Genomic DNA, 19,809 nt, shown 5'->3' with positions numbered 1-19,809 from the left:
CGTCCATCGAATAATCACGCGTCCACTTTTTCTTTTTTTTCTTTCTTCCGCAGCCTTCTTTGACTGCCAAAACAAAACGTGTTTATTTTTTTCTTTTTTTTTTTTTTTCAAACTTGTGTGTGTCCCATATATCGGAGGGACCCACAACGTGAATAACATAATTGGTGATAACTTTTGTAACAGTGAGAACTTGAGATAAAAATCAACCGGACTATGTTAAATTTGCAACAAAAAAAAGTGTTTACAGTAGCACAATTACACAAAGATTTACAATCCTCAATTAACAATACAAACTAGAAAAATCAACCATATTAGCAACAACAAGCGTTGCATATCTCCTGTGCATCTAACTCGTCCATACTTGGACCCAAATTCTGATGTTTCAGTCAGGAAAGCACCTCCCTATCACCAATAAGTTCTGCCATTCTTGGAGAGCGAAACGAAACCCACTGCAGATTCTTGAGATTCCGGACACTAACTGACCTCTACTGTCCCTTACAACAATCCCAAAACTAATACACATACTTGTTCTACAGTAGCTCCCGCTGCTCTCCAATCTTGTAAAAAGTCCAGGGACTGGGAGTAAATAACATCAGGTGACAGAATTGAATCTTTTCACAGATATTCATTCCTCTGATACCATAAAAACCAAAGGAGAACACAAATTTCTGCAAATTTTTCCTCTTCAACACCTTGCATTATATTTTGTAACCAAGAAACATTATCATTCACACCATGCAGATGAATTGGCAATCCATATAACTCTAAACATTTCGTTGCTTTAAAGCAAAGCACAAGTGTGTGAAAGGAAGACTCACCTGCACCAATATAAATTTACTTTTGACAATCAACTATACTTCTTTTGTTCTTAAAGTAGAATTCAGGATTCAGGAATGTTTCATTTTGGCTCTATAGGTAACTCCCAAGGCCAACCCAAAATGAGTTTGTTGTATTGTATCTCTGCTTTGTTCTAGACTTCAAGTTAGGTGTCCAACAACAACTAACATGGACTAGGCTTCATTCAATTTAGGCTCATGTTTATCCAATGCTTCAACAACAACTTCAATATTCTATTTCATGTCTTCTTAACAATTCTATTTCCTCTTGCAATGGGTCACCAATCAATCAAATTAAAGGTTTTTCAGTGCAAAACGCAAGCAAGAAATTAAAAATTTTCTTTATTTTTTTTTCTTGTTTGAGGATAAGTAAGTAATTTAAATATATTTGAATCAACTTGTAACACTCCAATAAAATATTCGGTAAATTAAGAAACTTGAAATTAATTTGATTTGGTATGCAAATTAACCAACAAAAATAGAAGGCAGTGAAAAAAAAAAAAAAAAAACCAGTTAGTTTGCAATACTTTTTGTGCAGAAAACACCCAATATTATTCCAAAAAACATTAAAATAAAATATTTATTAGAGACAAATACCAGCAAATCAGAGTGGCGCAGCGGAAGCGTGGTGGGCCCATAACCCACAGGTCCCTGGATCGAAACCAGGCTCTGATATTGAGTAGCTTCTGCAAAAGTTTTTATTTTTATTCTTAATTTTTAAACAACAAATATCTAAAAGCTATGATTCAAATTCTCGAACTGTAAGCAAAGCAAATCCTCCTGCTTCTGTCTTCTTCTCCTCCTCCTTCATCTTCACTGTCTATCATGATAGGTTCTTGTTCTTGACGATCATTTTTCTACGATTTTATAACAGGAACAATTGAAGTTGTGGAAATTCCATTACAATTGATTTTACTAGAACAAAGTCTTGAAGGTGGAGCTGTCAGTGATATAAAATGGGGTTTTGACATTTTTATCAGATTCTAAAAATGGTGTTTGTTCTTGTTATTTTTGATATTTTCTTCTCCATTGTAAATCTTTTCTTTCTTTCTTTTATATATATATGAAGCTGATGGTAGAAATGACTACAGACAAACAATGATTCATTAATTTAATTAATTAATTGACTTAGTTGAATGTAATGTGAGTCAAATCCTAATTAATTACCATTAAAACGATATTTGATCATAGAATGATATATAAAAGAACAAAAAAATATGTGAATTTGACAGAATTATTGTTATTATGTGTTTGTTTTGCTATATTCAGATTAAGAACATCAAAGAGAATAATATGTATGAAATTTATGATGTCAGTTAGTTATCTTTTTTTAGAAACATAAATAAATAAAGAATCACTAAATCTTTAAATTTTGCTTTCATTCCTAGCTATCATGGTCAACGGTCAACAACTTAAAAAAAAAAAAAAACAGAGAGAAAAAGAGAAAAACTATCCATTATATTATTTTTTATTAGAATATAATTTCTGATATCCATTTCCCATTCTTTAACATGTTTTCTTGATAAAAATAAATTGTAAAAAAAATTCAGAAAGCATAAAAAATATAGAGATAAATTGTTATTATAACAAAAACAAATTGGTAACATCATCTTTTTTAGATTTTGTACAATTTTTACAAATGAATAATAGGAAAAGAATCATAATAAATTCATAGTGTTTGCTCTATAAATGTTTCTCTAATGGATGATAATCACTTTCACATCAAGTCACCTAACAACTGGTAATCATATGCACTCAACTCTTGCTCAAACTGTGGATATTGATAACCATTATCAAAACGACATGGCTCCATATCTAAAAGCCATGACTCCATCTCTTGAACTTCTGAAAATTCCACATTTTCATTAATCAATGAATTATCAAATGTCGTAGAAGCATCCTGGTATATTTGATTCCATGATTGATTAATCTCTTTATTTACAACCATTTGATTATGTGAATCCAATGAGTCAAACGACAAATCCAAACTATTTTCTCGAATTTCAAAATCTGAAACAATTGAAACGCATGCTTGTTCGTTTACTTGTGAATCAAGAGGAGTCGGAGTTGTATTCGAGCAACCATTACCAGTTAATTCTTGAACTAATCTCTTAAAATTTGAGACATCGGTGATATAGACTTTGGGTCGTAACACTTGTAATATATTGTTGAATTGCTTCTTCTTCTCAGGATGATTCTTGCAAATTCTTGATGATGATGTTTTGCTGATGAGTTTCTTGCTCATTGTCAAATAATTTCTTTCTTGTTCTCTACTTGGAAAATTAAAAATTTTAGATTGCCTATGAGGTAATGGATAATTGAGGCCTTATATATATAAAAAATAAGGTGGAATTAGGTAATAATTGAAGTCAAAAATTGATATAATAAGCAAAAGATGCTTAAAAATGATTTATTTAATTAGTTGATTTTAAAATTATTTACAGAAGATGCTGAAAATGATGTTAATTTTTATTTTTTACTACTGGGTTTGTATAATAGCAGGTTAAATCAAATTAATCTCTTCTTATTTTCAAAGAATTTGACTGTTGCTTATGACTGTGTCTAAAATTAAGGAATATGCTGAGGTTTGTTATTACATTGATGCATGTGCTATGCTATTGGTAAAAGCTTTTTTTTTTTTTTTTTTTTTTTTTTTTTTTTTTGAAATGTATTGGTAAAAGAATAGTATACTCTCTAATTTATTCAATCAAATATTTAAATTGAGATTTGATTTATTTAATTAACTGTTTATAAAGATAAAAATTTATTTTTAGCAGATATTTTAACATATCAATGTGAAAGCAAGTACAGTACTAATTTATGAACATGAAAAAGTTATCCTTACACAGTAATTTTATTTTTTAATGTAAACCTCAGTTTACAATTATTTTTCTTTAAATAAATTAACAACTATTCAACTAAATGATATTGGACATATTTTTCATTTCTTCTTTTAAAAAAGTGGGTTTCTTTGAAAAATTGTACTCATTCTTCATTAATTGGGAGAATAAATTGTATAGATTAAATTTTTTGAGATTGAATTTAATTTGATCAAATAATATATAATCTATAAAAAAAAGACCGATCTTTTAATAATGCGTAATACATAAAATATATAGTCAAATATCCAATATCCGTTTAAAAATATTTTGATCAACCAAAGAAAAATTCAATAATTAAGAGAAATATTCAATATATAATATTAATTTGCTTCATTCATTTCATCTATCTCAAAAACAAAATAGGAGAATTCAAAGTAGGTTATGAAAATTGAAATTGAAATTTAAAGACCTCAAAATTTGACAGGCATTGCAAAATCATACCAAATTGGGCTGCCAATTATAGTCTGTGTCAGATAATTTGAAAAGAATGCCAAAAGCGGAAAAGGCACCAAACTGAAGAATACCACGTGTGCCGTCTAACCCCATCCACTCATCATTTGACACCTCATTTACCTCTTTCTTCACGTGTCGCTCTATGGCTTTACTTCCTTCTTCCCACTAATCATTATACTCCTTTTCAATTTTAACTTTGACTTTTCTTTAAAATTTGAAATACCAGCAAGCCTATGTTTTTCACTTTCCGCTACTCGACGCCTAAGCGAAAAGCATTATTGGATTCTCGCCGCGTATTACGCCCCTTAGCGCACTTTAGCACCACTACCCTTCAAGCTCTGCTACTTAAAAATCGAGCTCGCGCTCACACACACACGCTCTCTCTCTCTGCTGCGTTTCTAGAAATGGTGGAGATGGCGAATCGTTTGGTGCTGGTGGTGGTTTGCTTTTGCTTTTTATTTGAAGGTTCGATTGGGCTCACATTCTCTTCGAAGTTGATTCACCGTTTCTCTGATGAGGCAAAAGCGCTTTGGATTTCGAGAAATGGTGGTAATATGAGTAGCGATTTATGGCCTAAAAAGCATAGTTTCGAGTATTTTCAGTTGTTGCTTGTTAATGACTTGAAGAGACAGAGAATGAAACTCGGTTCGCAGAATCAGTTGCTGATTCCGGAACACGGAAGCCAGACTTTCTTCTTCGGGAATGAGCTTGATTGGTTAGTGCTGATTTTGTTCTGTTTGGTTGTGGAGAAAATACTAGAAAACGGAAATTAATTTTATTCTTTAAAAAATATATTTTGCAGGTTACATTACACATGGATTGATATCGGAACACCAAATGTATCATTTCTTGTTGCATTGGATGCCGGTAGCGATCTGTTATGGGTCCCTTGTGAATGCATACAGTGCGCTCCCTTGTCTGCCAGTTATTACAGTTCTTTGGTATGCAACTATTTTTTTCTAAAAGAAAAAAAAAAAAAAAACATTTTTCGTTTACATTACATGTGTGCAAATTGAAATAAATTTCAAATGCTACGGTGGTTTGGTTTGAATTCAAATAGACAAGATCAGAGGAGTAGTTCAAACTAAGAATTGGTTAGTAGGTTTAGTATTTAATTTTCCAATGATTGATTGGCAGGTGCTCCCTTGTATTTGGGGCATCTAATTATGCAGGATAGAGACCTGAGCGAGTATAGACCCTCTTTATCTAGCACAAGCAAGCACCTGCCTTGCAGCCATCAGCTGTGTGAATTGGGTTCCAACTGCAAAAATCTCAAGGAGCCTTGCCCTTACATTGCTAACTATGCTGATACTGGAAATACTTCTAGTTCTGGATATTTGATTGAAGACAAACTGCATTTGGCATCAGTTAGCGAAAATGAAACCAGAAGAAGGGTGCAGGCTTCAGTTATTATCGGGTGTTTATATTATACTTGTTTTTTTTATTTATTATTGCTGGTTTTTCTCACTCTGGTTTGTATTGTGCTTAGCTTGTTGCTAATGCTTCAAAGATTTTTCTTTTTGTCCATTTTTTACAGCTGTGGTAGGAAACAAAGTGGTGGTTATTTGGATGGAGCAGCTCCTGATGGGGTAATGGGACTAGGACCTGGAAGCATTTCTGTTCCAAGCTTTCTTGCTAAAGCTGGATTAATTCAGAAATCTTTCTCACTCTGTTTTAATGAGAATGATTCCGGAAGAATATTGTTTGGTGACCAAGTGCACGCCTCCCAAAAATCAACGCCACTGTTGTCTATAGAAGGAAATTAGTATGACATCTGTACACTTCTTTGAAAATTGTTTGCTTTTATTTGCTAAAGCACTTTCTTAACTGGTTTTTGACCTTAATGGTACTTGGTATTCCTTTGATTGTAAATAAGGTAGCTGTATTGTTCATTATTTCAGTGTTACTTATTTTGTTGAGGTGGAGTCATATTGTGTTGGGCATTCTTGCCTTAAGCAATCTGGATTCAAAGCATTGGTTGACACCGGTACATCTTTCACATTTCTTCCCAGAAAAGTTTATAATAAGATTGTGTTGGAGGTGCGTATTTGATTTTTGCCATTTTCAATATGTTACAAGTGTTTCTTGTTATTTGGCCTAAGAAGAATTATCTCTTACAAGTGTTTCTTGTTATCTGGCGTAAGAAGAATTATCTCTTGATTGCAGTTTGATAAACAAGTGAATGCAGAAAGAATTAGCTCCCAGGGAGGACCTTGGGACTATTGTTACAACACCAGGTTGGATTGTACACTTGAGGAGGTTTGCAGACCCTTTTGCTTATTTCATTTATGACTGATCGTCAGCTACATTTTTCTGGAACAGTTCACGCGAGCTTGTTAACATTCCTGCCATGCAAATTCAGTTCCCGATGAATCAAAGCTTTCTAGTTCATAAACCCACATATTCTGTTCCTCAGAATCAGGTGCACAACACTATTTTCAGCCTTTTCATTTGAATGTATACTTGTGAGGCTATGGGACCTGATAATTGCTAAGGCAAAAGCAAAAGACCATTTTAATGAATAAGAATAAGCATGCTTGGTGCACATTGGAATCAATGAGCTTATGACTTGATTCAATAAATTTGAGAAGTGATTCACAGGAACTTTTAAATGATTCTTTTGATGGCAACAAGGTTGTGCTGCTGACCAACCATCTTCTGACTCACTGCATCTTTTGGGATTCTAGATATAGGTTCTTTTCTGGAGTTCTAGGGAAATGATTCTTTTTGGTGTTTTAAGTTGTGGATTTGAAATTGGAGGTCTTGACTAAATCCAAGTTTCATAATGATGGCAATGGGAGTATTACTATGTGTGTGCTTGGGGGGTCGGGAGGGAGAAAACTTTCCTCACGTTGTTGTTTGTATGAACTATACATTGAACAAATTTAGCTGCATCCCAGAGCTATATGCATAATCAGAATAATGTCTTCAGGGTTGTAGCGGCAAATACTTTTTGATAGTCCTTAGCAGCTGATATGGTGAGTAGGTGCAAAAACTGCCATGTTCCATTGTTCAGAGAAATATTAATTAGCTGGTCTTTCTGGTGCAGGAATTCACCATATTCTGTCTAACTCTGCAGCAAACTGATGAGGATTATGGTATTATTGGACGTGAGTGATCCTTACTGCCGTTTGGCTTCACATGCATATTATTATTCTTCATATTTTGTATAATGACGCTGATAAACATGTAAATTGCAGACGACTTCCTGACTGGTTATCGTGTTGTTTTTGACATGGAGAATTTGAAATTCGGTTGGTCTAGTTCCAATTGTAAGTACTTGTTCTTTTGTTTCTTTCAATCCTAAATCTAGTTGATTTTGCTTATTTCAAGTGCTATCTTCTGATTCATTGAATCATTGATTCTTGCAATTTTCTTAGTTGGTTAATGCTTGTTAAAAGTTCATATGAATACTAGAACCAGAACAAGCTCCCATGTAAATGGGGATTCTGTAGAAAACTCATATAGACTTGAGAAGAATTTCTTTCTTGGTTCATGATTTTTCTCAACTCTGATCACAATTTGCTATTCTATTCAAAACATTGAATATTATATTTTGAAATCTGATCTCACCATCTCATCAATAAGCAGCAGTCATTTTTTTTTTTTTTTAATTTATGAAAATCCTCAGTCTCTGGCTCTGGTTTGATTCCATCGTTTCCCCCAGAGTTTAATAGGAAGCCATATAGTGTTCAAATGATGACATGGAGATAGTGGATTGTTAATATTTTATAGCATGCCTCTCTGGATAATGTGTAATCAGCTTTTGATGCTCGAATCTAACTACCTTTCTATTCGGAAACCTTGTTTATCTTTAATTTTGGCCTGCTAATTTTGAAGTGGTGGAAACATCAATCATTTTGAACTGGCCCATCTCAGAGACCAGTCTGCTAAAGAAAAAGATCCAATTTGTTCTCTCTACCAAGTTTTCCAATTCAGATGAAGGTTTTATTTTGTACGTTATAGTATTCTTGGTCTTGGGAAGATTTGAAATCAATTTTATTCATGTCATACCTGCAGGTCAAGATATAAGTGATAACACTGAAGTGAGAGTTGCACCACCTCCAGATGATAAATCACCAAATCCATTGCCAACTAATGAGCAACAGAGCGTCCCTAACAAGAATGCAGTTGCACCTGCTCTTGCCGGAAGGACTTCCTCTAAACCCTCTTCAGCATCTCACAAAACTACCTCTTTGCTCCATTTAGCGAGTACATTGCTATTGCTACTGCACATGTGTTGTCTCGTTGTTTTACCTGTCGAATGTAACATGTTCTACCTTTTCATGTAGCTTATGCAGTTCTGCTTGTAAATTCCGTCTTTCCCTAATTGTCATGCTCTTCCAACTTCCCGAGGGTTTATTGATTGGGGTTGGTAGAGCACCAGAGCTTATATATATATATTTGGTTTTTTGACTTTGGTGTTTGCAGAGTATTTAATAATTTGTGTACATTGTATTTTTTTTTTTTGTGGGTTCTAAAATGGCATAATGATTAAATTGGACCCTCAATTTTTGGCTGTCTTTAAATTTTGTGGGGATTTATTATGATCCTGCAAACCTCGCAAGAATGTTGGTCGTATGATTAAAGCTGAAATTTTGTAGAACTACAAGAATAATTGGCTAAAGCTGAAATTTTGTAGAACTACAAGAATAATTGGCTAAAGTTCAAGTTTAAGTTTATGTATTAGACCATTCTACCATGCAAATTGTAACAAGTATAAAGTTGAACGCCCACGGCATTATACAAAATTTGTCTGAGTTTCTGAATTTAATTAGTAAATTTCACAAAGAACAAAGAGAATGCAAAGTGTACGTTACTATTAAATGCAGCTAGCAAGTATATTAAATAATTTTTCGACCAAAAGACTATTCAACAAGGCTGAAAGAACTAGTTTTTTAAATTGAAAAAGAGAAAAGGGGAAAAAGGAAAAGCTAAATCACAGAAATAGAATTGAGAGGAGGAAAGTACAAGAGAGGAAAAATGATAGATGGCATTCTCGTCCTTTTCAGTATCTACTTTAAGCAAAAAAGCAATAACAATAGTTAACTAAAAGTTGTATGATTGGTGGTGGGTTGGGTAAGTGTAGATATATTGATATATCAATTACCTTATCTTCCATCCTTACCTAATCAATCAAAAGTTGGAAATCGAGAATTCTGGTTCTCTATGCTTTCGTCTAACTACTGCTGCCTTTCTTCGCATGTAACTTCAAAGTGAAAATAACACAGAGAGAGATAGGAGAAAATTATATTTATGATCATGACATTTAAGAACAGGAGAAGTGGAATTCTGAAAAAAAAAAAAATGATTTTTAGGTGGCTGATAGTAATCCTGGTATCTGGTGACAGGTTAGAAATAGAGTTTTTGTCGTTTAATAATTTTACATGCTTCTCTAATTACGTTCATCTATCTAACACCTCAAATTTATTTCTCTCTAATCTATTATGAAAACAATTAAGAAACCATCATATAATTAATTAATTCAGACAGTCTAAAGCATTATGTGAATAAGCTTAAAATTTGTCGATAGTAGATTGGAGGATGGAGACGACACATACATTAAAAGAGACGGAAGCTGTCTGCTGTTTTTTTTTTTTTTGGTCAACTGTGATTATAGCTACTTCTACAATGTTGTCCTCCATCGCTTACTCTTTTCATTGCAAGTGTTCAAACACATTAATAATAATGCAATGACAGTTGATATACAGTTATATGCTTGGAATTATCTTTGGAAAATCCTGACGAAGTCCAATCAAGGTTTCAATTTGCAGTTATAAATATTGGAATTGTAATCCTTAGCCTGTTAATTCAATTTGTTGAAGGCACCCTCCATCAGGACAAGTGTACTTTTTCATCTTTAATTATTTATTACAGTGATTAAAACTCTATATTCAGGAGGAAGATCTGGTTACCTAGCTAATCACTATCATGCCAAATTGCCAATAGATTAACTTCTTACCTGTAACATTTTTTTTTATATTTCTTTTGACCATTAGGATTAAGCCTAATGTCAGTGAAAAGGAAAGATACATATGTATTTAGATAATTATTGACTAGATGTAAAGTTTATATATCTTATATGAATTACGTGAAGAATTCAATTATCCTTAATTTATTGAGCACCCATATATCATATCAATTGATTGAGAAAAAAAAAAAAGATAAAATAGAAATAATTTTTAAAAAACTTCTTCTTAAATTAATTTTTATATATGAGCAAGTCTGTACATTAAGTGTAGACAAGTTTTACCGTGTCAGTATTGTAAACTTAGTACCTATATAATCACCAATTTATCCAATCAATTTCACAAAGGACATAAAAAAAAAAAAAAGAAGAAAATAAAGCTAAAAAAAGAGAGAAGTTCATTTTCATAGAAGGAGTTGGGGAAAAGTAAAAACATAAATCATAAAGCTTGTGCTTTTACACCATGTTTGGGAAGGGGGAAAGTGATGGGTGGGAACAACTAATGAAATATTCTCACTTTTAGTTGTTGGTGAAAGTAGAGAAAATGAAGGGGGAAGAAAATTGCTGGCTTTGCAATTTCACCTCATCATCCTACTTTTCATAGAAGCCAAACCAATTTGTGTTTATTATGATTATTATTAGTTATTATTTATTATATCCTCTTTTCTTTTCTACAGCCCCACCGCCCAATTGTACATTACCTTACCCCAATCAACTAAGCAATCCCACAAGCATAGGCAACCTCTCCATTACTTTATTTATTTATTTTTATTTTTTTTGTCTCCACGTGGACCCTTGTTTGTCCGTTTGATTCTCATCTTACTACGTGTCTGCCTAATTCACAACGTGGCATCATTTCAATTTCATTGATTTTTTGATTTCCATTTCAAAAATTCAATTAAAAACTTTTGGGAAAAAAGTATTATCCACATCCCATAACTATTTATATATGTATAAATTTCCCCAACTTTCCTGTTATTTACTTTTACATTTCGTGTGCCCAAAGCATTTGAAAGATGCATCTCTTAAACGAGTTAAATATTTAGATTTTGGCTACTATCTTGCTGGCTTGAAGCCCTTTCTATTCTACTTTGAGAGGTTTAAGGAGTAATTTTGTACATGTAATTAAAATATAAAATAAAGAAATTTTAATTTTAATTTTTAAAAATATCAAAATACATTGTTATTTGAAAATATATTATATTTTAAATTTTACAGTTTGGATAATATCAGAGTCAAATGAATATTCATATCCGTTCGAGGTTCATTATATTATTTTATTGAGTGCGAGAGTTCCATTAGAGTGTGTTTACTTATAGATAATAGTTTCTTAGTTTCTATTTTCTGTTTTTTTTTTTTAAAAAAAACAGTTCCCTTGAAAAATGAAAAATAAAAAATAAAAAATGAAAAATATTCACTTATAACTAATAAAAAATCATATTTCAATTAAAAATTTAAAAATATTATTCATAACTTTTATAAATAAAAGAAATAAAATATTATAAACAAATTTACAAACTTTTTTTGAATTTCAAAATTTTAAAAGATTATTATTGATCTAATCATATAAAACTTAATTCAACTTATTTAAATAAAATATTATACACAAATAAACAAATATTTATTTTTAAAATTTTTTAAAGACTTAAAATTATTTTTCAAATCGCAGTTAAATTTCAAAGATTCAAAAACTGTTTTCAGTTCTCCAAACGGAAGATTGATAGATTTGAACAGAAACACTATTTTAATAAAAAAAAAAAAAATTTTAGAAAACCATCAAACAGCCCCTTAGATTTTGTGGTTCGAGAGTTAAAATATAATTTTATATTATTCTATCAATCAAGTAAACGATTAATTTTAAATTATAAAACAACTATTTTTTGAGGTTAGGTGTACCAAATTAATATTTCAAAAGAAAAAACTTACACTTTACTCTATATTTTTTACTTTATTTTTTATAATTTAGTGAGGTTTTTTTTTAAAAAAAAAAAAAAGAATAAATGTGAGTTTTAATATGATGCGACTTTTGATGTTAATAGAAAAATTGATGATTAATTTTAAGATGAAATTTAATTGTGACAATTAGAATGATAAACTGAATTTAAGGTATTGATCGATAAAATAAAATAGTTAATTAAATTATAATAATATTAAAATTCAAGATTTTATTTTCAATTATTTAGAGTTTTCTTTTTAAAGACCCGACAAGACAGTCTTCAATATTTATATATGAAATGCCCATATAACAAACTTCAATGTATATACATTCTGAGTTACTGAAAGAAAAGGGTTAAAGCAAGAAAATAAATGACAGGCTTTTCCTTTTCTTTTTATGTTTGCTAATATATTATCTGTGCCTTGAGACAGAGGTTAACGAGGCACCCATAATTAAGGAAGTTTCTAGTAGATATGGAATCTCCTTTTTTTATATTATATTATAAAAATTGTTTTGTATAGATTCACCCTAGATTTTTCCCTTTATTTTATTTAATTTATTATTTTTATATAATTCTATTTTCTTACTGTATATAAATCCATCCATAGTCAAGACCAGACCATTAAAGTGCTCTCTTTCTTCTGTTACCCGTCAAGAAGCAAACCTATCTCTCTGCTACTATCTTTACACTTGAGCAAGAAATCAAAATAGCCAATTAATTACTCTTTATATCTCCTTTCAAGAATTTGGCCACTGAGAAAGAAATGGGAGTTGCAGGCACTTTAGAGTACTTATCTGATTTGCTAAGCAGTGTCAAAAAGGGCAAGAAAAGGAAGCAAATGCAAACTGTTGCACTCAAAATAAGAATGGACTGTGACGGCTGTGCACGGAAAGTCAAGAACGTCCTCTCCGGCGTTAAAGGTATCTATTAATTTTCTCTTCATGTGTTGTGTTATTGATTTCTTGCATGGCTTTAGTTAAGAGTAATATTTTCTGTGTTTTTATTATTATTAGGAGCTAAATCAGTGGATATAGACATGAAGCAGCAGAAGGCGACAGTGACAGGTTATGTAGAACCTAAGAAAGTGTTGAAGGCAGCTCAATCTACTAAAAAGAAGGTAGAGCTTTGGCCTTATGTCCCTTACACTTTAGTAGCAAATCCATATGTTTCTCAAGCTTATGACAAGAAAGCTCCTGCTAATCATGTCAGAGCTGTTCCGGCGACCGCCACCATCACTGAGACCACCGTCGACGATCAATATACCAACATGTTCAGTGATGAGAATCCAAATTCTTGTTCTATCATGTAGTACAATTAATTAAGAGCTATATATCTATGAAAATATTTACTGTACATACATAGTAATTACTTAATTAGTTACGAAATTAATATAATCATGGTTTTTTTTTTCCCTTATATATGTGTTTTTATGCTGGTGGCTAAGAGGAACCGAGATAAAATTCTCTTAACAACGACGATTTTAGATCTTAACATAAGTAAAACTTATTTGAAAACACGGTTTATTTTTATTGATTCAACTAAAGGTTGATTATAATAAAGGGTTTTGTTTATGCTCATGGGATTTGATTATATTTAACTTTGGTAATGTTGATGAGGCAGAAAGATAATTTTTTTGTGGTGGACGTGTAGGTATAGTTGTTGATGAAATGGTGTGGGTCGTTCTGCGACAGCTACGTTTGTCTAAAATTAACATGGTGCTTTTCATATTTTGATCGATATGCATATATGACGGTACCAATTTCTTTTAACGTTTTCCATATTATTTTGTTTACTTGATTACAGGTGGATTCAATCAAATAAGTTGAAACAATATATTATTGGGAATAATAATTATTAATTATGTGTTACTTTTGGATTAATTTTTTGAATTTCTTAAAAAGTTCAAGTGATAGCAATGGATGATCCTTTTGGATTAATATAACTCAAACTCATGAAATGAAACATACGGATAAGATTCAAACTCTTAATTTTTGAAAACGTTTTTTGATTTGCTTGCTGCTTAACTAGCTAGTTTCCCAGAGGATGGACATGGATCACAGGATAATTAACTACATGTATGATCAATATCAATCAATCCAGTTAATCAGATATGATATGATTGGTCTTCTCACGTTTTATAAAAAAAAAAAAAATAGAGAGTGAAATATCTTGAGTTTTAAAAAATAAATTAACAATGTGTCAGTTGGATGGTAAACGACCTCCATAGTTATAAAAATGAGAAGGTACGTAAATTTGATACATGATAATCGCACTTATTAGGAATGCAAAACATCTTTACATTTTACAGCTTGAAAAAAGATTACATTTCTTGATTCTACTAAAAAGAAAAAGAGATAAAAGAACAGAATATTTTACAACAGAAACATGTTTAATTACTGTGATATCATTTTCTTTTTCGTTTTTAGTTACTAAAGGTATCCTTCCATTTTCATTTTACAACTGAGTGAAAGATTAATTTTAATGATTGTTAAGATCCTCCCTAACGTATTGACTCCATTGCTCAATCTTAAAAACACACTGACCAATAGACCAAATTGTCTTGAATTATCGTTTGTAGTAACCTTGGCCCACATATTGCTTTTACTATTGAAGTGGATGCAATATACTTTCTTTGTAAGAAAATTTAGTTTATATAATTTGCTTCATTTCTTTCTAATATATCCTTGTGTTAACATTCATAAAAATTAAATGATGGCTTTTGAAAAAAAAAAAAGAAAAATTAGATGATGCATATTAAATTATTCTTAAAGGTTTTTTGATTTGAACTACCGGTATCCGAATTCTATTACTAGGGACCGACTAAATCCAGATCAGGGTTAAATTATTCTTAAATTTAATCAAACATTTGATTAAATAAAGTTTTACTAAAAACCTACAGGTTGTGGCTCAGTTGGCAACACATTGACATATATGCTGAGCATTTAGGAAGAGCTTTCAGATTCAATCCTCACTAAACATACTTGTAGAGAAGGGCAAAAAGCTTTAACTATGACTAAACCTTAAGCTGAGTTAGTCGGTCTCTAATAATAGGGTCTGGATACTGATACATTACACAAAAAAATTAAAACGTTATTATTATTCTCAATTTAACTTTTAGAGTACACTTGGAATTGCATTTATAAATTAGGGTTGAACTATCATATATAAAATTAAAAGTAAAATACGAATACAAGAAATCAGATAATAAAAAATAAATTAATACATTAGTCCCATCAATAATTGGGATTAGAATTTGGTTATTCATGCCCCCTTGCAAGGTTCCAAGAAATAATTAAATTAAATTAAATTATAGACCGACCATTTGACTATGAATGAGGCAAGTCCAAATCTTTGAGACAATTTTAGTTACCTCTTTGAATATTGTCTTATCTTTTATTTATAGGAATAGCTTTTTACCGACGTTTTAATATTAAATTTGCATGGTAAAGTATCATAATAGTACACTATGTTTGTCCATCTTCTTTGTCTTTAAGTTCACCACATGGCTTTCTCTTAGCAGATAACTTAAAGAACACGGTTCCACTCCTAGGCCTTTTCTACTACGCGTTAATTGAGGTTAATAGCTTATACATTTTAATATAATTTTGGGCTATTATTTACCGTTATGATGATACGTTCCTTTTGGGCTTATTATCTTGGGTTATAATTGTGACTAGGAAGCTCAAGCCCACTCGTCACTTCAGTTTCTCCAAGCCCAAACAACCAATATCCAATGTGTATATATATTAGTCGAGAAATGAGAGAAAAACGAATAAAAGATAGAAAACGTAAAATTTTACAGAATTAATTAATTTATTTTAAAAAGGAGAATTAAAATTTTAAAACAAAATCGTGTGAGTATGAATTGATCCACGTCGAACTGGGAAGTGGATTAAAATATTGAAATAGTGAGACCAAGAACTGCAATTACTTATCCTGACAATATATATTTGGTGGCTTTTAGCTATATACATATTTCATATTTGCAGCCACAAAACAAAACTGTACACTGCGAGAGCTTGCTGTTATTAGGCGATCACGTTGCATATTTGCTGTCAAAAGATTGCTCTAGTTGTTATCTTCATGGGAAAATGGACCAATTTATGCCAAAAGAAGCAAATTGGCATCATAAATTAAAAAATTTTCCTCCTAGGTCAAAATCAAAATTTTAATTATTCAATTAGACACTGAAATACATTTTTATAGAAAGGGTCAGTTACAAATTCTAAAATAAAATTAATCTCGTCAATGAAAAGAATATTAGATAATACGTGTATTTATGTATCCCATAGTGAGAATTAAAAAAGAAATTATGCACCGGTAGAAAATCAATATACATGATTGTATATTATATTATATTAATGTGTAGCAAGACATTGATTAAGCTAATGATGAGGCAAAGAGCAAAAGATCATAACTAATAACTCCTTAACCGCTAAATCTCCTCACAGCTTATGACCCCTTCTTTTATGAACCCTCCATTTCCAACCATCTCTTCTCTTCTCTCTCAGCTTTACCTGACAAACCTTCTTTTAAGGTTATTATTCTCCATGTTCATGCTTTTATAACTCTCTCTTATTATTTCTTTCTTTCTGCATATTAGGTTACATACGTAGACGAAAGTGACAGAGATAAGATATAGATATTGGATCAAGATTTACTGTCATGGGTCGTGTTAAGCTGGAGATTAAGAGAATAGAGAACATCACAAATCGACAAGTTACATTTTCCAAACGTCGAAATGGTCTCATTAAAAAGGCTTATGAGCTTTCAATCCTTTGTGATATTGATATTGCTCTTATTATGTTCTCTCCTTCTGGTCGTCTTAGCCATTTCTCTGGTAAAAAAAGGTATTCCTTTTCATGTTTCCATCTTTCTTCATTCATTTTTGTTTAATTTCTATTATTAATATTGCATGATCTTGATCTAATATCGTGAACTTTCTTTTCTTTTTCTATTTTTCTTCCTCGTAGTTTGTTTATTAAATACATTAATCTCTGCTGAATCAAATTTGTTCTGCTAAATGATTGGGATCTTATTATTTCTATTAATTTTTATCCAATTTCACTTTTGTGAGTTTTTGTTCTAATCATTTATTCCTTCATTGTTTTAATTTTGAGTATAATCATAATTAATTAAGGATAAATCAAAATACATTAATTAATGTGTGTTGTTTATGTTTTTTTTTTTTTTTTTTAAAAAAAAAAAAGCAGAATCGAGGACGTGTTTGCTCGTTATGTTAATCTTCCAGACCAAGAAAGAGAACAGTGAGTATATATGCTTTTAAAAATATTTATTATAAAAATTCAAATTTTAGTTTGTTTAATTATTTTTGTTAATCTTAATTAGCTCAGTAAATTCATATTATTTGTCTTGCAGTGCTGTATGCCCTGAAAATAAAAGACATCCGTACGTTACTCCTTTTTTTTTTTTTCTGCACTTTCGTTTCTTTGGTTTAATTAATTTTCTGCAGTTGCCTTATTTAACCATTTATTAATTTATTTTTTGCAGAGATTTTCAGAACAAAGAGGTCAATAAGCATAGCACTTCAATAATTTTTTTAATATTTATTATTAAATTGATGAAATATTAGAATAATTTTCTCAATGAAATTACAGTGTTTGCCTTTGCAGTATTTGCTAAGAACCTTACAACAACTTAAGAGTGAAAACGACATTGCACTTCAACTTGTCAAGTTTGTCTCTTTTTCTTCATAAATATAATTTATAGTATTAATTAATTATTTATTTTGTTATTGATTTTTGTTTATCTTCTTTCTCATAATTCATTCATTTTCGATGCCGTTAAAAGTCCAACCGCTCTTAATTCCGATATTGAGGTACAAAAAAATTAATTCCGATGTCAGTATTTATGCATCATATTAATTAATTAATTAATTACTTATTTATGGTTAATTTTTGAGTTTGATTAATTATTAAATGTTTTTCTCTAATTTTAGGAACTACAACATGAAGTTGCTAGTTTACAGCAACAGCTTCATATTACAGAAGAGCAGATAAGGTTAATTAATTAAACAATACCTCTATATAGTAAAAATCCTTTAATTAATTAATTTTTTTATTACTCATTAATTAACTTAAAAATCCTTTAATCTAATTAATTATTTTTTTTTCTGTTCTTCATTAAACATAGGATATATGAGCCTGACCCACTGAAAATCACTTCTATGGGAGAGCTTGAATCATGTGAGAAACATCTTGTTGACACCTTGACAAGTGTCATGCAGAGAAAGGTTCATATAATTACTCTTTCACTCTTTTTTTTTCTTTATTGCTTTTTATGATTTAAAATTTCTTTTCAATTATTTTTATATGTTGCAGGAATATTTATTGAGCAGCCAACTTGGTTTTGATCCTACAATGCAAGTAATAACTTAATTACAAGCTGATATTTGATTTAATTAATATGAAATTTAAGTATATAAACTGATTTTTTTTTATTCATTTAATTCCTAAATTTTAAATTTAATTATAATTGTCTGTATGTATATATAGCAAGGGATGCCAAACTCTTTCGAGAATGATGTTATTAATTGGATGCCTGAGAGTAGTCAAAACCATGTCCAAATGAGATGTCAAAATCATCAACAAATGTTCGATGCTTCTGCTTCCTTAAATAGTCTTAGGTTTGTTTTTTCATAATTATGCTTTAATTATATATAATTATAAAAAAATAATTTATAAAATTTATAAATAATTACTTACTTTGATTTATACAGAGATTTATCATCCACAATATATGATCCATTGCTGCAAGGAAGTAGTTCAAATGGAGAGGCACATAGCATGGGAGACTGTCATGTCTCAAACCCAAACGACGGAAACTTTTCGAACTGGCATCATCAGTCGTATGCCTCAACGACACTCCATTCCGCACCGATGCCTACGACAGTCTTATACTCACATCAAGTTCAGGTTGTTACCATATGATTAACTCTTAACAATTGTGAGATATTATTTAATTTAACAGAGACTTATTTGATCTGATTTTAGTTTTTTTGAAGGTTTTGATCTAATTGTAGTTAAATAATAAGGATTTGATTATGAATATTAGTCTAATCAAATAAAAAAAAATATATATATTTTGCACTAATTTTCGTTAAAATAATATATATTTTGATGGATAATGATTATTGGTATAATTTAGGCATATTGTTATTAATATAAAAATTGGATATCACTTATAATTGAACATTTTTGCATGCAATCCAATCAGCATGGAATGGTGGGCCAAAGTATTCCAGAGATGATGCCACGTGAGCAGATGGAGATGGCAATGAGTGGCCCACATGCAAAGGTGGAAAATGAAGCTGCAAATTATGACAACAAAGTCCCTCAACTTAATGGGCAATAAAATTAAAAACTAATAAATCCTCAATCATGTAAAAATTTCGTAAGGCGACCAAAATTAAATTGCTCAATGCTGCTTGTTATTTTTATATATAGGTAAATTTCTTTTTTTTTTTTTTTGAGGTATTTGTATTATATGAATTAACTCATTTTTTTATTATATCCTAAAATGTAAATGCTTAATTTAGCTTGTACATATTTTGTGGATCTCTAAATTCAAGTATTCTGAAAATAAAATTTCAATTTATTATTATTATTAGATGATAGATTTATATTTATATAAATTTTTTTAAATATGTTTGATTTTTTGTTTAACAAAGCGAATTTTAATTTCAATAATAAATGAAAATTTTAAACTTATAT

General features: G+C 30.5%; 3 protein-coding genes across 7 annotated transcripts; all 3 read left to right on the top strand.

Moving 5' to 3' along the window:
• The first annotated feature begins 4,410 nt into the window (after positions 1–4,410).
• Positions 4,411–8,587, top strand: LOC105638847 (aspartic proteinase-like protein 1). Of its 2 annotated transcripts, none has more exons than XM_012222722.4 (10): positions 4,411–4,886; positions 4,974–5,112; positions 5,344–5,588; positions 5,709–5,936; positions 6,073–6,211; positions 6,338–6,408; positions 6,494–6,593; positions 7,221–7,281; positions 7,372–7,443; positions 8,192–8,587. In XM_012222722.4, the coding sequence occupies exons 1-10, from the start codon at positions 4,576–4,578 to the stop codon at positions 8,461–8,463; spliced, it is 1,638 nt and encodes a 545-aa protein (XP_012078112.3). In that variant the 5' UTR covers positions 4,411–4,575; the 3' UTR covers positions 8,464–8,587. The 2 variants fall into 2 exon arrangements, with proteins under 2 accessions (XP_012078112.3, XP_089582555.1); XM_089726429.1 differs by having other exon boundaries at positions 4,749–4,886; positions 5,309–5,588.
• Positions 8,588–12,681: 4,094 nt separating this feature from the next.
• Positions 12,682–13,492, top strand: LOC105638846 (Heavy metal transport/detoxification superfamily protein). The gene is made up of 2 exons (XM_012222721.4): positions 12,682–12,996; positions 13,090–13,492. The coding sequence occupies exons 1-2, from the start codon at positions 12,840–12,842 to the stop codon at positions 13,383–13,385; spliced, it is 453 nt and encodes a 150-aa protein (XP_012078111.1). The 5' UTR covers positions 12,682–12,839; the 3' UTR covers positions 13,386–13,492.
• A 2,975-nt stretch (positions 13,493–16,467) lies between these two features.
• Positions 16,468–19,640, top strand: LOC105639021 (agamous-like MADS-box protein AGL104). 4 transcript variants are annotated; one of them, XM_037638338.2, is made up of 12 exons: positions 16,468–16,926; positions 17,287–17,343; positions 17,456–17,485; positions 17,588–17,606; positions 17,695–17,771; positions 17,888–17,915; positions 18,036–18,097; positions 18,230–18,329; positions 18,418–18,462; positions 18,592–18,722; positions 18,816–19,011; positions 19,313–19,640. In XM_037638338.2, exons 1-12 carry the CDS (start codon positions 16,742–16,744, stop codon positions 19,448–19,450), a joined length of 1,068 nt encoding a protein of 355 aa, XP_037494266.1. In that variant the 5' UTR covers positions 16,468–16,741; the 3' UTR covers positions 19,451–19,640. The 4 variants fall into 4 exon arrangements, with proteins under 4 accessions (XP_037494266.1, XP_020536926.1, XP_037494267.1 ...); XM_020681267.3 differs by having other exon boundaries at positions 16,469–16,926; positions 17,290–17,343; XM_037638339.2 differs by having other exon boundaries at positions 16,469–16,926; positions 17,710–17,771.
• Positions 19,641–19,809: the final 169 nt, after the last annotated feature.

This window comes from Jatropha curcas, chromosome 9, assembly GCF_041381405.1.
Source record: "Jatropha curcas cultivar XTBG-Jc1 chromosome 9, XTBG_Jcur_1.0, whole genome shotgun sequence".
Lineage (NCBI taxonomy): Eukaryota > Viridiplantae > Streptophyta > Magnoliopsida > Malpighiales > Euphorbiaceae > Jatropha > Jatropha curcas.
Note: the sequence above shows the minus strand (reverse complement) of the source record. Positions and strands in the feature narration are given on the sequence as shown.

Coding starts and splice junctions, on each gene's coding strand:
- LOC105638847 (XM_012222722.4), top strand. CDS start 4,576: ATGGTGGAGATGGCGAATCGTTTGGTGCTGGTGGTGGTTTGCTTTTGC. Junction 5,113..5,343: donor CCAGTTATTACAGTTCTTTG/GTATGCAACTAT, acceptor CTAATTATGCAG/GATAGAGACCTGAGCGAGTA. Junction 7,282..7,371: donor GGATTATGGTATTATTGGAC/GTGAGTGATCCT, acceptor TGTAAATTGCAG/ACGACTTCCTGACTGGTTAT.
- LOC105638846 (XM_012222721.4), top strand. CDS start 12,840: ATGGGAGTTGCAGGCACTTTAGAGTACTTATCTGATTTGCTAAGCAGT. Junction 12,997..13,089: donor CGTCCTCTCCGGCGTTAAAG/GTATCTATTAAT, acceptor TATTATTATTAG/GAGCTAAATCAGTGGATATA.
- LOC105639021 (XM_037638338.2), top strand. CDS start 16,742: ATGGGTCGTGTTAAGCTGGAGATTAAGAGAATAGAGAACATCACAAAT. Junction 18,463..18,591: donor GTTTTGATCCTACAATGCAA/GTAATAACTTAA, acceptor ATGTATATATAG/CAAGGGATGCCAAACTCTTT. Junction 18,723..18,815: donor GCTTCCTTAAATAGTCTTAG/GTTTGTTTTTTC, acceptor TGATTTATACAG/AGATTTATCATCCACAATAT.